General features: G+C 35.5%; 1 protein-coding gene across 1 annotated transcript in view; it reads right to left on the bottom strand.

Annotated features, from left to right (window-relative positions):
- Positions 1-8479: 8479 nt before the first annotated feature.
- The window catches only part of Ythdc2 (YTH domain containing 2), a 73537-nt gene continuing 67912 nt past the window's right edge, over positions 8480-14104 (bottom strand). Inside the window, exons 27-30 of the mRNA XM_019206072.2 lie at positions 12587-12790; positions 11768-11950; positions 10549-10636; positions 8480-10446 (exon numbers count right to left, since the gene is read on the bottom strand). Coding sequence (XP_019061617.1) covers positions 10556-10636; positions 11768-11950; positions 12587-12790 — 468 coding nt within the window. The 3' untranslated portion in view covers positions 8480-10446; positions 10549-10555. The remainder of the gene's footprint in view (positions 10447-10548; positions 10637-11767; positions 11951-12586; positions 12791-14104) is intronic.

Raw genomic sequence — 14104 nt, 5'->3', positions numbered from 1 at the left:
AGTCATCGGTCAGCTGGGTCCAAAGAAGAAACAGCATGGCAGGGGGCATTGAGGAGGAAAAGCTGCTCACTTCATGGCAGGTAGAACACAGAGCAAAGGGAGGAGCTGCGGAGGGAGATATACACCTCTAGGTCACACCCCGCCACACACCTCTTCCAGCCAGGCCCCACCTAAAAGTGCAAGGACCAGTAATTCCACCAAAGAGCACAGCACAACCATGATCCAATCACCTCCCCAAATTCCCACCTATGATCACATGAGACTTGATGGGGAGATCTAGATATAAACCCTAACACATCCAAAGATACGTTGGGGTTTCATTAATCTGTTCCAACATAACCCATAGTCCATTTGAAGTAACAGTCTGCTAAACATACAGATTCTTGAGCTCTTACAAAATTACTTATCTTCATTCAGATGGGGGATTGTCAAGGAAGACTTTTTAACAGGTGCTCCCATATATACACAAAAGCTCAAGATCTCCTAGATTTAATTATTATTCTTAGTTCTTATAGATAGTTTCACATGGTAAAATTCTTATTCATAAAACCTTGCCAAAGAACTATGACAAACTATATATTCCCCAAAATAACTTGTGCTTTTCCAGGTCTACACTACAGTTTTAACTTCTGTCCCAAACCCTTTAAATTCTATCAACTCTTTTTTTAAATTTTATTGGTACATTTTAGGTATTCAATATAATGACATTCACGGGAGATATGTACCTTTACATAATATATCTTGATTCCACCCTTCCCTATTTAGTGTTTCCATTTTTTCATTTTCTCATATGAATTCCATTCCCTATTCCTTTGCCCTAACCCTTCCACTTCACCTCCCCCTTTACCTTTTTTCTTCCGATTTCACATTATGAATTACATATTTTCATCCTTATTTACACTTTCAGTTCCTCACACCAAAGAAACTATTCAGTATTAACACGTATGTCATATTTATTTCACTTAAGAGTGTGGCCTCAATGTGTATCCATTTAGCTATAAAAGCCTCTAATTTCTCATTCTTTATGGCTGAGTAACACATTTAATTAAAAAAACAAAACAAAATACATTTTCTTTATTCAGTCTCCAGCTGATGGGCAATTGGGTTGTTTCCATGTTGTAGCTATTACACACTGTGCCATTGTAAACATGTGTGCACAAATATCACTGTGCTATGATTCTTTTCTTTTGGAAAGATACCCACAAGGGAAATAGCTAGGTCAAACGGGACCGATTGTCTTAGTCCTTTGAGGTATCTCCATAGTGATTCCCACAGTGGTTGCACTAGTTTACACTCCCAGCAATAGTGCAGAAGTGTTCCTTTTTCTCCACATCCCCACCAGCATTTGGTACAGGTTGATTTCTTTGTTTTTGTTCTGCTTCATTTTGTTTTATTGTTTTTTGTACCAGGGATTGAACTCTGGCCCTTGTGCTTGTGAGGTGGGCAGCAGAACCACTGAGCTAAATTCCCAGCCCTGGTTGATTTCTTGATAGCAGCCACTCTTTCTGGGATGAAATGTAATCTCAGTGTTGTTTTCATTTGCATCTCTCAAATGACCGGTGATGTTGAACATTTTTTCATACGTTTATTTGCTATGTCTACTTGAGAAATGTCTGTTCATTTTGAGATGACCATTATTGCACTGGATTTTTCAATTTGGGAGGTCTGATTTTTTTAAAAGTTTTTTATATATTCTAGATAGTAGACTTGTGTCTGAAGAATAGCTGATAAAATTTTTTCCCACATTGTGGGTTTTCTCTTCATACTATTGTTGGTTTCTCTTGCTGTGCAGAAGCTTTTAATAAGAAGAGATCCCAGCTGGGCATGGTGGTGCACACCTGTAACCCCAGCACTCAGGAGGCTGAGGCAGGAGGATTGCTGTGAGTTCAAGACGAGCCTGGGTTACAAAGTGAGTTCCAGCTCAGTCTCAACTACATAGTGAGACCCTGTCTCAAAACAAAACAAAACAAAACAAAAAAACAGAAGTGATCCAACTTGTTGTTTGTGTTAGTTCACATGCAATTAAGATTTTGTTCATCTTTTCCTACACCAAAGTCCTCAAGAGATATACCTAACCCTCTTCCAGCCAGTTTAGTGTTTCTAATATTTAGACCTTTAATCTATTTCGATTTTAGTTTAGTGTATGGTGAGAGATATAGGTCTAGTTTTAATCCTTGGCAAGATGAAACACAATATTTTCAACACCACTTATTAAAGAGGCTATCTTTCCTCCAGTGAGGGTATTTGGCTACTGTGTCAAACATAAGATGGTTGAGTGTGTCTGGAGTTGATTCTGCATCTTCAAATCTGTCCCACTGGTCCTCAAGTCTGCTTCTTTCTCTCTCTGTCTCTCTGTCTCTCTGTCTCTCTCTCTCTCTCTCTCTCTCTCTCTCTGAGTTTATTGGTACATTTTAGGTATACAGTACAGTTACATTTATCATTGGGATCCTATACTTTACATGCCAGGTCTTGGTTCTCATATTTTCCCCTTGTCCCTTCCTTCACCCCCTCCTCCACTCCCCATTTACAAACATTGTATTTCCATTTTTTCATTTTCTCATATTTTTTCTTTTCCCTCATTAACTTTCCCCTACTCTTCCCACTTTCCCTACACCTTTCTTCCTATTTCACATTGTCAATTGTATTATTAGGATCTTATGTACTATTATAGTTTTTCAAATCAGAGAAACTATTCGGTATTTACACGTGTGACTTATTTATTTCACTTAGGAGTATATCCTCAATATGTATCCATTTTCCTATGAATGAATATAATTTCTCATTCTTTATGGCTGAGTAGTATTCCATTTTATAGAAAAAACACATCTTCTTTATCCAGTCTCCAATTGATGGGCAAATGGGCTGTTTCCAAGTTTTAGCTTTTATAAACTCTGCCGCTAAAAACATAGGTGCACATGTATCACTGTGATATGATTCTTTTAATCCTTTTGGAAAGATACCCAGCAGAGCTATGGCTGGGTCAAATGGAACCTCTAGTCCCAGCTCTTTGAGGTATCTCCATATTGATTTCCACAGTGGTTGCACCAGTCTGCACTCCCACCAACAATGGAGAAGGTTCCTTTCTCCCCACAACCCCGCCAAAATCTGTTATTGTTTGATTTCTTGATAGCCGCCATACTTTCTGGGGTGAGGCGGAATCTCAGTGTTGTTTTCATCTGCATCTCTCGAATGACCAGTGATGTGGAACATTTTTTCATATATTTACTTGCTGCTTTTCCTTCTTTGCCTGAGAAATGTCTTTTTATTTCAAACGTCCATTTTTGAATTGGTCTTTATATGTGGGGGGGCTGATTGTTTTGAGTTCATCATATATTCTAGATAAGAGTCCTTTGTCTGAGCAGCAGCTGGTAAAAATTTTTTCCCACATTGTAGGTTGTATCTTAGTTCTGATGATGGTTTCTTTTGCAGTGCAGAAGCTTTTTAATAAGATGAGATCCCAGTTGTTGATTTTTTGTGCTAGTTCCCGTGTTATTGAAGATTTGTTCATAAAGTCTTTTCCTATGCCAATGTCTTCCAGAGTTCTGTGTAACTTATCTTCCAGCAAGTTTAGTGTTCCTGTTTTAATATTTAGATCTTTAATCAACTTGGATTTTACTTTAGCGCATGGTGAAAGATAAGGATCTAGTTTTAATCCTTGGCAGGTTGAGATCCTGTTTTTCCAACACGATTTATTAAAGAGACTATTTTGCCTCCACTGAGGATGGTTGGCTCCTTTGTCAAAGATAAGGTAGCTGAGTACATCTGGAGTTGTTTTTGTATCTTCCAGTCTGTTCCACTGATCCTCAGGTATTTTTTTTGCCAGTACCATGCTGTTTTTATCACAGTGGCTTTGTAGTATAGTTTCAAATTGGGAATTATTATACCCGCTGCCATGTCTCTGTTGCCTAGGATGGCCTTTGCTATTCTAGGTCTCTTACCGTTCTAAATGAATTTTTGGATTCTTTTTTTTTCTGTGAAATATAGTGTTGGAATTTCAATTGGCATTGCATTGAATCTGCATAGCAGTTTTGGTACTATGGCCATTTTCACTATGTTGATTCTTCCTACCCAGGAGCAGGGGATATTTTTCCATTTTCTTACATCGTCTTCAATCTCTTTTTTCAGAGTGCTGTAGTTTTCAGCATAGAGGTCTTTGCTTCTTTTGTTAGGTCTGTGAAATATAGTGTTGGAATTTCAATTGGCATTGCATTGAATCTGCATAGCAGTTTTGGTACTATGGCCATTTTCACTATGTTGATTCTTCCTACCCAGGAGCAGGGGATATTTTTCCATTTTCTTACATCGTCTTCAATCTCTTTTTTCAGAGTGCTGTAGTTTTCAGCATAGAGGTCTTTGCTTCTTTTGTTAGGTTGATTCCTAGATACTCCATTTTTTTGGATGCTATTGTAAAAGGAATTGTTTCCCTAGTTTTTCTCTCAGTGAGTCTGTTGTGTATTTGAGTGTTGAGGTAAGTTTTTAATTGCATTTTCAATTTGATATTGGATCATTTGGAATTTTTAGGTCATTTTCATTCAACTTTGGTAATACATAAAAATCTAGGAATCTGTCCATGTTTTCTGTATTTTTCACTTATTGGCACATAGGTTCTCCAAGTAGGTATTGATGATCCTCGGGATTTCTGCTGGGTCTGTTGTAATTTCACCCTTTTCATTCCTAATTACATGGATGTGGGCCTTTTCTTCCCTTCTTTTGATAGGGTTGGCTAAGGGTTTGTGAATTTTGTTTATGCTTTCGATTAACCAACTCTTGGTTTCATTGATTTTTGTTGATTGTTCTTTTAGTTATCATTGTGTTTTCTGCTTTGATTTTTATAATTCCCTCTCTTGTATAAGCTTTGGGTTTGTCCTGCCCTTCCTTTTCTAGAAGCTTGAGGTTCAGCATCAGGTTGTTCTCACTGTTTTCCTAATATGCATATGCAGTTCTATGAATTTCCCTCATTAAACTTTCATTGTGTCCCATAGACTCCAGTATGTTGTACTGTCATTGTCATTTAATTGTAGGGACTTCTTAATGCCATCTGTGATGCACTGGTTATTCTGAACTGTGTTATTCAATAAATATATTAGTGAAATTTTTTCTTTTCATTGAATTTATTGGTTCTTTTTAAGTATACATTATAGTTACATTCATCAGTGGGATCTTGCACCTTAACATGACATATCTTGGTTCTCATTGTTTCCCTGTACCCCTGCCCTCCCTTCACCCCCTCCACCCTCCCCTATTTACGAAGACTTTGTTTCCATTTTTTTCTCATATTTTCCCTTCTTTCCTTTCCCCTACCCTACCCGCTTCCCCTACACCTTTAGCCCATTTCTTCCTATTTCACATTGTCAGTTATACAATTTGAACCTTATTTACACTTTGTTTTTCACACCAGAGAAACTATTCAGTATTTACACGTGTCTTATTTATTTCATTTAAAGAGTACGGCCTCAATATGAATCCATCTTCCTATGAATAACTCTAGTTTCTCATTCTTTATGGCTTAGTAGTACTCTATTTTATAGAAAAACCTGTTTGTGTAATTATTGCAGTTTCTTTTGCTATTGATCTCCAATTTCACTGCGGTATGGTCTGACAATATACAGGAATCACTTCAATTCCTTTGCACTTACTTAAGACATTTCTATAAGCAAGTATGTGGTCTATTTTGGAGAACAACCCATGTGCAGCTGAAAAAGAATGTGTATTCTGATTTTGTGGGTGGAACACTCTGTAAACATGTTAAGTTCATTTGTTTAAGAGTTTGTGTTTTAGTATTTCATTATTTCCTGCCTAGTTGATCTGTGACAGTGGGATATTGACAGTGGGGTAACTGTATCCCACTATCATTGTACAAGTGTTTATATGACTTTTCATGTCTGTATTTGTTTTATATAGTTGGGCACACTAGTGTTTGGTGCATACATATTTATGATTGTCATGTCTTCCTCTTGGATTGTTCCCCTTATAAGGATGTAGTGTCCTTGTCCCAGTTGGTTTGAAATTCACTTGATCTGCAGAGGATAGCTATTCCTGCTTTTTTGGGCATTCTTATTGCATGGAGTATTGTTTCTACCCTTTAACTTTCAGTCTATGAGTTTCTTTTTTAATTGTTTCTTATATGCAGCATATTCTTGGATCTTGCTTCTTGACCCATTCTGCCGATGTATTTCTTTTGATTGGTGAATTGAAACCATTAATATTGATGATTATAACTGATAGATACTGACTTATCCTTGTCATGACTTTTTTTTTGTTAGATTACCCCCCCCTTTGCATTTAATTTCTTGTCGTGCCTGATGGATTCATTCTGCTGGGCTTTCTGGGGTTGTGACCCTCATTGTCATTTCCTGGGATATTGTTAGAAATTTTTTGGAGTGCTGGTTTGGTATTCATGAAGTTCCTGAGGTGCTCTTTGTCAGGAAAGTATCTCATTTCTCCATCAATTTTAAAAGATAGTTTTGCAGGGTACATCAATCTGGCTTGGAGGCTGTTTTCCTTTAAGGATTCAAATACATCACTCCAAGCTCTTCTTGCCTTGAGGGTTTATGTGGAGAAGTCTGCTGTGATTCTGATGGGCTTTCCTTTGTATTCGTCTCTTTTCTCTGCTTGTAGAATTTTATTCTATTGGATTTCTGGAATCTTAACTATGATATGCCTAGGTGTAGAATTTTTTGATCATGGCTAGTTGGAGTCCTATATGCTTCACTTACCTGTACATCAAATTGTTTTCCCCTACTTGGAAAGTTGTCTGCCATTACTTCTGTTAACAGTTTTTTATTTTGAATATCATTTGCACTCTCTATTTCTCCATTGCCTCCGATCAGTCTTATATTATTCTTCTTTGCATCATCTAGCAGCTGCTGGATTGATTTCTCATGGTTCCTTACTCTTTTTAAGAATTTTTTCTTTTCCTGGTCACTAACTGCAATCCTATCTTCTACCTCTGAAATTCTATCTTCGTGGGCCAGGGATTTAGCTCAGTAGTTCCACTGCCTGCCTCGCAAGTGCAAGGTCCTGAGTTTGATCCCCAGCACCCCCCAAAAAAGTCACATGTGCCAAAAAAATTAATGAAAATCTACCTTCACATTGGCTCATGCTGCAGCGTAAACTTTCAGTGGAGTTTTTAATCTCTTGGAAATCTGTTTCCATGTTTTATGGATTCCATTTCTTTCCTATGTTGGGATTCCATCATGTTTCTCAGCTCCATTTTTTTTTTTAATCTGTGTCTGCTCTAGATTAATCGTGTCTTGCACTACAGGCATAATCTCTACTGCCTGAGAAATTATTCCTGATTTCATTTTTTTCCAGATCCTCTTTCTATTGCCAGTTCAGGGAGTCCAGGTGGTTGAGTATTAGATTGTTCCATCTCATTTCCCTTTAGGGTTGTCTGAGGTGATCTATGAGTCTGGTTTCGAGACTTAGTTATGTGTCCCCTTATTTCACCAGAAGCAGCCTGCTGTACTTTTGTTGAGGCAAGTTTTTGCTTACCCAGTGCTCTTTACTTCTCAGCAAACCACCAAGTGCTTTTCTTTGCTGCTCACCACTGTACTAATTCCTGGGTTCAGAGTAGCAGCCTTCTGGATCCTTGCTTGCTGTTAACCTGGTGGGGTTCTGGTTGGGGCATGACCACACCTGGGATGGTATCTAGGTGTGCCTCTGGCTAGGGTCTGCCCTCCTAGGTAGCTGTTGTCTGGTAGGGGCTTTGGCTGGGGGCTGAGCACCCCAGTTACTGTTGCCTGTGGGGGCTTCTGGCTAGGATCTGCCCACACTTACCAATGGTATCAGGGCAGGCCTCTGGCTATTGCTTGTGCACCTGTGCAGCTCTTTTCCTGGAAGGTCTTTGGCTGTGGCTTGTGGGCCCAAGTGGCCCAGGTTGGCGCAGGGCCCTGGCTGGAAGTGCCTGTAGCCATGTGCTCTGGTCCACACCAGCTTTTCACTGGGATCTGAAAGCACTTACCAATGGTATCAGGGCAGGCCCTAAATGCTATCTAGTCTTAACACAACTTCACCAGGAAGTCTTCAATTATTGTCCTCTTCTTATTGTCTTAGCATTTGGTCTTTGTTTTTATATGATACCAAATAAAAGTGTAACCCACAAGAATATAAGCTCCTCCTAGACAGCAAGAACTGTACTTCATATAGCTTAGGATGTCACTATTAACACTATTAAGCAAATATTTATTACCAGTAAAGAACAACAAACTTCTTCCAGTGAATTAGTAGACTTAGTAGATAAGTAGATAAGATTAGTAGATAAGATTAGTAGAATTAGAAGATAAAAGGACCAAGTGGCTTAGGTACCATTATTTTCTACAAAGAAACACATGAACAGGATTTGGCAAACAGCAAACATTCCATGTTTTCTGAGTGGAAAAATTCTGATATTTAAGTACAAGGTACTCTTCATAATGTGTATAAATGTTTCATAATAGTATACATTTCCTAGTTCTGTCATTTTTTAAAGATTTAAAATATACTGAACAGACATCACTCTTGAGATTCTTGCCATGGAGAGGATAGTGATATGAAACTATCACACTCTATATTCAACTTAGTATTCTTCAATATACTATCAGTATAAAATTCACTAATATGTCAGGGTATATTTTAATCATTGTTACCTTAGTCGTGTTAGTATTAGAAATGACAAGGTCAGAATAACTTAATAGAATTTCATTTAATAAGTATATTTAAAGTTCATCTCTTCCAAAAACATTTTAATTACATTCAAACTGTATTCATTTACCAACAAACTCATTTATATACAAGACTAAATATTAGAAAACAGATTAAAATTAAAACAAGCTTTAATTTTAAAAAGTCCTTCCAAAGTTTAAACACTGAACTACGAAATGTATACTAACAAGTATACATTGTCAGGAAAATACAAGTTGTTCTAATAAGAAAAAAGGTAATAGATACAATGAAACATAATTCACATAATTCATATTAGCTCAATTTACAGGTGTGTCTCAAAGTAGTTTAAAAAGCTAATTACTAACACAGGCAAAATTCACAGATGATATTCTAAATTAACATATATACTGTATTACCAAAAAAGTAGAGGTTCTTAAGGTTTTATATTGACCCATAATTTTTCATTTCTTCATTCTCAAATGGAGAACCAGAGGATTTAAGGAGTTTTCTTTTTGGTCTTGAAATTGGATTCATGTTCCTTTAATAATAATGACTCAAATGTATCGTGAGAAATATATCAAACCTGTCCAATACTTAGAGCTCAGTAACCAAGACATTTCTTTCACTTTTCCCTGTACCTCTATTTTCCCTTTAAAAAGTCTCTAAGAAAAGCCTTATAAACAGTATCAAGTCAACCCTGAGAATGCCAAGATGTATGTAACTTGGCATTAGCATAGTTTTACCAAAAACAAAAAGAAGAAAAATATTATCTCCTATTTATTAAACCATAAATGTAAAAAAGAGGTAAATCATATCTGAGAATGTCGTCAAGAAAAACTAATGAAAAATAAATGGAAGAAGCCTTTTGGAACTGTGGTCTGTGTTTTAGTTTAAAAAACACAGCAATCAAGCTATTTGATACTAATAACTACTGAGCACTTTTTAAAACTTATATGAGTTTGTTTTTAAATTTTATCTAAATCAAGTTTCAGTAACCAACACAAAAAGGTCATAATCACTGTGCTCATATAAGAGACTTTTGAAGTTTGTTAAATGGGAGGAAAAGAAGAAAGTGTACAGTATACATCAAATTACAAGAGGTAGGACCAAAAATAAACACTTGATCCAAATAGAGACAGGAAGGAATTTTGCCCTTTTTTTCAGATTCTATTGCATTTTATAGTCTACACAAAAGAACATTCCTTTTTTAATATATTCAGATTAAAAGTAGTAAAATGAATAGACCCTAAGACACTCTATTTTTAAAGGGGATATCTTTAGAATCTGGCTGACTGGTTGGATTTGTTTATAATATTTCTTAAAGAGTTGACTCTTCTAAAATGGTGGTACTGATACATTCAGCCCTTTCCCACATTACAAAGTCATCAGTAAGAATTTTAAGTCAGGGTTTTAAGGAAATGTTTAACTTCAAATTAAGTTTGTTTAAAATATACTGCTGTTATGTCAAATGGTGAACTATTACTATTTTATGCCTTAATAAGCATATTATTAACAAACATTACAGAGGCATCCACTCTGGTCACTATAAAGATTTAGATTATATATTTCTTTTCCGGTACCAGGGATCGAATTGAGGACAGTGCGCTTGTCAGTGAAATACATCCTCCACCCACTATAAAGATTTAAATGATCCTTTTTTTCTTATATATAAAGATGGTGGTGTCTCTGAAGCAACATTATAAATGAGAAAAGGCCATTCAGAGACACACAACCCTATCTCAATTTTTGGAAGTCAGTGCATTCAACAGTTGTAACAGGCATGATTTTTTCCACAGCTGAGTTCTAGAAGAGGAAAAAGAAAAAAAAAAGATGACTAATTTGAAAGTCATACTAAATAATAAGAAAATAAAGACTGCCAGTACTCAAAGTCAAGTATGGTACAACCTGAGTGTCAATCGGTGGTGGGTTTTTCTCCCAAAGGAAGGCGTTCCCATAGCTGGAGCAACTGTTCACCAACCTGAGGTTCTAGTTCCTAGATAAATCAAAAGTCAAAATAAACCTAAAAAGAACTGGATTAAAATTTTATTTAATCAGCAAAATCCATGCTGATAAAAATGTAAAAAAAAAATCACTTTAAGTTTTATTTTTACTAGAACATACTAAAATTATATGGTACACATTGTTCTAATTCCCTGCTAAATTTAGGGTGAATAAAGTTGACTTTTCAATTTGTAGTTAATATACAAATATCTTAATTTTTGTTACAAATGGCAACAAATTTCTATGATGTCCTTCTGGAATTTGTTGGGATTTGTATTAAACGGAAACAGTAAAAGCACTTACCTTGAATTTTCAAAGGTTTACTGTGAAACCTATCGTATAACATGTTGTATGATTTTTTTTTTTCTCCAAGAAACTATCTTAAGAGACAACACATTCTAAGGAATTAAATTTATTTCTAATGGTTATTATAAAATAAAAATGAAAATATTACTACAGAAATGAAAATAATTCCACTTTATAGTTTTCCTGTAGCATAATACCTCTGATGATTACTTAAAAAGGAATCTAAATGCTTTTTCCATGGTGATGGTAAGCCACACTGGTTCAGATAAATAACTATGTGATGTTATGCAAAGTTAATATGTAAGTCTATATTCTCCTACATTAAATTGGACTAATAACTCATTTTATTTTTAAGAATTAAATTATATAAAGTACATAACTGGCAGTGTATCTTAACACTGTGTTAATTCTTATAATTAGATTAAAATGCATACAAGTAGTATCACAAAAGCAAAGTAAAATAAAAGTAAAGCAAGCTACTAGAATATAAAAAGGTTATCTACATAATTAAAATGATAGAGAAGTTAATACTGTTTCACTTTGAGACTTGTCAAATTACCTTATGACTGCACTAAATTTTGACCATACATTAATGTAACCACCACGAAGCAACTTATGAAAGATTTCACACAGGCAGTGACAGCAAGAAACACAATTACAAAATGCTAAAAAAGTTTTAAGACTCATTTGCAAGTACATTTTTATCAAAATCACTGTTTCCACATACATATGGAATATATAATTTGTAGGTTTACTCCTCTAGGCACTGAGTAATATCAAAAGAAACACCCAAAATAAAAGGAAAAAATTTAAATACCTGACCATCTCGGCTTATCTGCACTTTCTTGTTCTCATTCCAAGGATTCAGTAAATGGTGTGCAAACTGAAAGGGAAGGCTTTCTTTTCGAATCCACTCCACTTTAAATAATCCCCCTAGCCCAGCTGAGCCCCAATCCGGGCTCTTCTCCCTTCCTATCTCAGAAGACATTCTTGAAAATCCCTGTAGGGAAAATGAAGGAAAAGAATGAAAGTGAGAATATTAAAATATATAAATTTATCTGATAAGGTTGAGTTTCCTAAAAACAATACAGAAATCTAATTTTTATAAAAAGATTTATTAACAAGTTTTAGAAGAAAGGCTAATTCTAATTTTATAATTTCAAATATTAAGTTTCTAATTCATCAACAGTTGTAAGCCCATATTTATTACATAAAAATAATACAATCAATCAAACCTGTTTTTATTTTTAAAAATTGTAATATCAATAATAAATTCACATTTTATAAATTCATATCTACAATAAGTTAAGAGTAAAGTATATTTAGCTTCTTCACTGTCAATATTAACTTTTTCAGCCTATTTATCAAAAGGTAAAGTTTCTCTCTTAATCTACAGAAGAACTAGTGAATCTAAAGATGTCTTCAGAAGGAAAATATATTTATCCAGATGCTCTAGTAAAACAAGGTAAAAACCTAAAGATCCTAGTTCTATCATCCCCTTGAAGAGATACGAAACATTCCTTAAGCCAAAGACATTGTTGTACTCCAAGGAAATAAAGAGCCAGTGTTGTTTTGTTTTTTCTGTCTGGTGTAATCTATGGCCAGAACAAGCCTATTCTGTTTCAGGATGGCTCACCTGGAAATGTCCAGATCCTTGAACAGAAAATACCAAGTAAACCATGCTGCTTTCCCAAAAGGCTCGATTTAGCTTTCGCTCATTACTTGGGGTTGTAGACCAGATACCCTTCTGTTGAGAAATTTCAAGGTTTCTCAGATTGCTACTCTTCATTATGAAGTATCGAACAGGCATATTTGGTCTTGGTGAAGGAGATTTTGAGCCCTATAAAAGAATGCACAAGTTGCTGAAAAGTAATTTGACCTTTCAAAAGTAGTAGGCTCCATTAAATAACATCTTCAAAGAACAAACATATTCAGAGACACATAAACCAAAACATTTAACAAATGCAAACAGTTCTATCGTGCCTCAAAACTGATACAAGAATCAGCCAAAATGAACTTAAATTTAGAGCCAAAGAACAGCAAATATTTTTACACCATTCAAAAAAAAAAGATCCTGATGGGAAGAAAGGAACTAAAGGTGTAGGGAAGGTGGGATGGGCAGGGGACGGGTAATAAGGGAAAAGAAAAAAATGTGAGAGAATGAAAAGATGGAAATAAAGTGGTTGTAGATGGGCAGGGGAGGAGGGGGTAAAGGGAGGGCAGGGACAAGGGGAAAAAATGAGAACCAAGACTTGTCATGTAGAGGTACAAGATCCCAACAATGAATGTAACTGTACTGTATCCCTAAAATGTACCAATAAACTCAATTAAAGCTGAAAAAAAAAGATCCTGGTTACCTGGTTATCAACTTTGATTTATATTCCAAATGTATTATTAGAAAAAATTTTAATAAACTTTCATATTCTGAAAACAAAACTAAAATTGCTCCAGCTTAATGCCTGAGGACAATTTCTAGGTGGCAAAATGAGACAAATAATTCAGTAGTCTCATTGAGTTACAGAGATTGAAGTTTATAGAGTAAGGTCCCCACAGTTTACATGGCAGTGTACTAGATAGAAAGATATTGCATAGAGAGGTCCCAATAACCTGAAATGAGTAACAAACAAAATGTACTGAATCTAGAAAGATTCAAAGCAAAGCAGTACACCCAAATAATTATGAGAGCTCACATTTGGCTGGCAATATTTCATGGCATAACTCAGCTAGAACACAGACCCTGTAATACTTAGGGCACTCACCCACAGAAAGGTCACACCTTAGTGCTAATGTTAAATTAATACCAGAATAAATATTACTCTGGACCCATTCTAACACTACTTGCAATCACACCTCAAAAGGATGAAACTACAACAGAACAAAGCCTAATGTAAATTAAGGGACTATAACAATTATCCAGCAACCAAGTAAGAAATGGGGAAAAAAAACCCTGAAGAATATATTCTACTACCATGAAAAAGTAATCAACAGAAACAGACTCATACATGGCAGATTTAGGAGACAAGAGTACTGAAACAGCTACTAAAAATATGTACACAATGTTCAGGAAGGTACAGGAATACATGAACACAATGAAAAGAAAAAAATATTTTTACAGACTCCAAGAGAATTTCTGGAGATAAAAACAAAATATTAG

The sequence above is a fragment of the Fukomys damarensis genome, unplaced genomic scaffold (genome assembly GCF_012274545.1).
Source record: "Fukomys damarensis isolate Sample0158 unplaced genomic scaffold, DMR_v1.0_HiC HiC_scaffold_9, whole genome shotgun sequence".
NCBI classification, from domain to species: domain Eukaryota; kingdom Metazoa; phylum Chordata; class Mammalia; order Rodentia; family Bathyergidae; genus Fukomys; species Fukomys damarensis.
The sequence above is the reverse complement of the archived record's forward strand: the minus strand, read 5'-3'. Positions and strand labels throughout refer to the sequence as shown.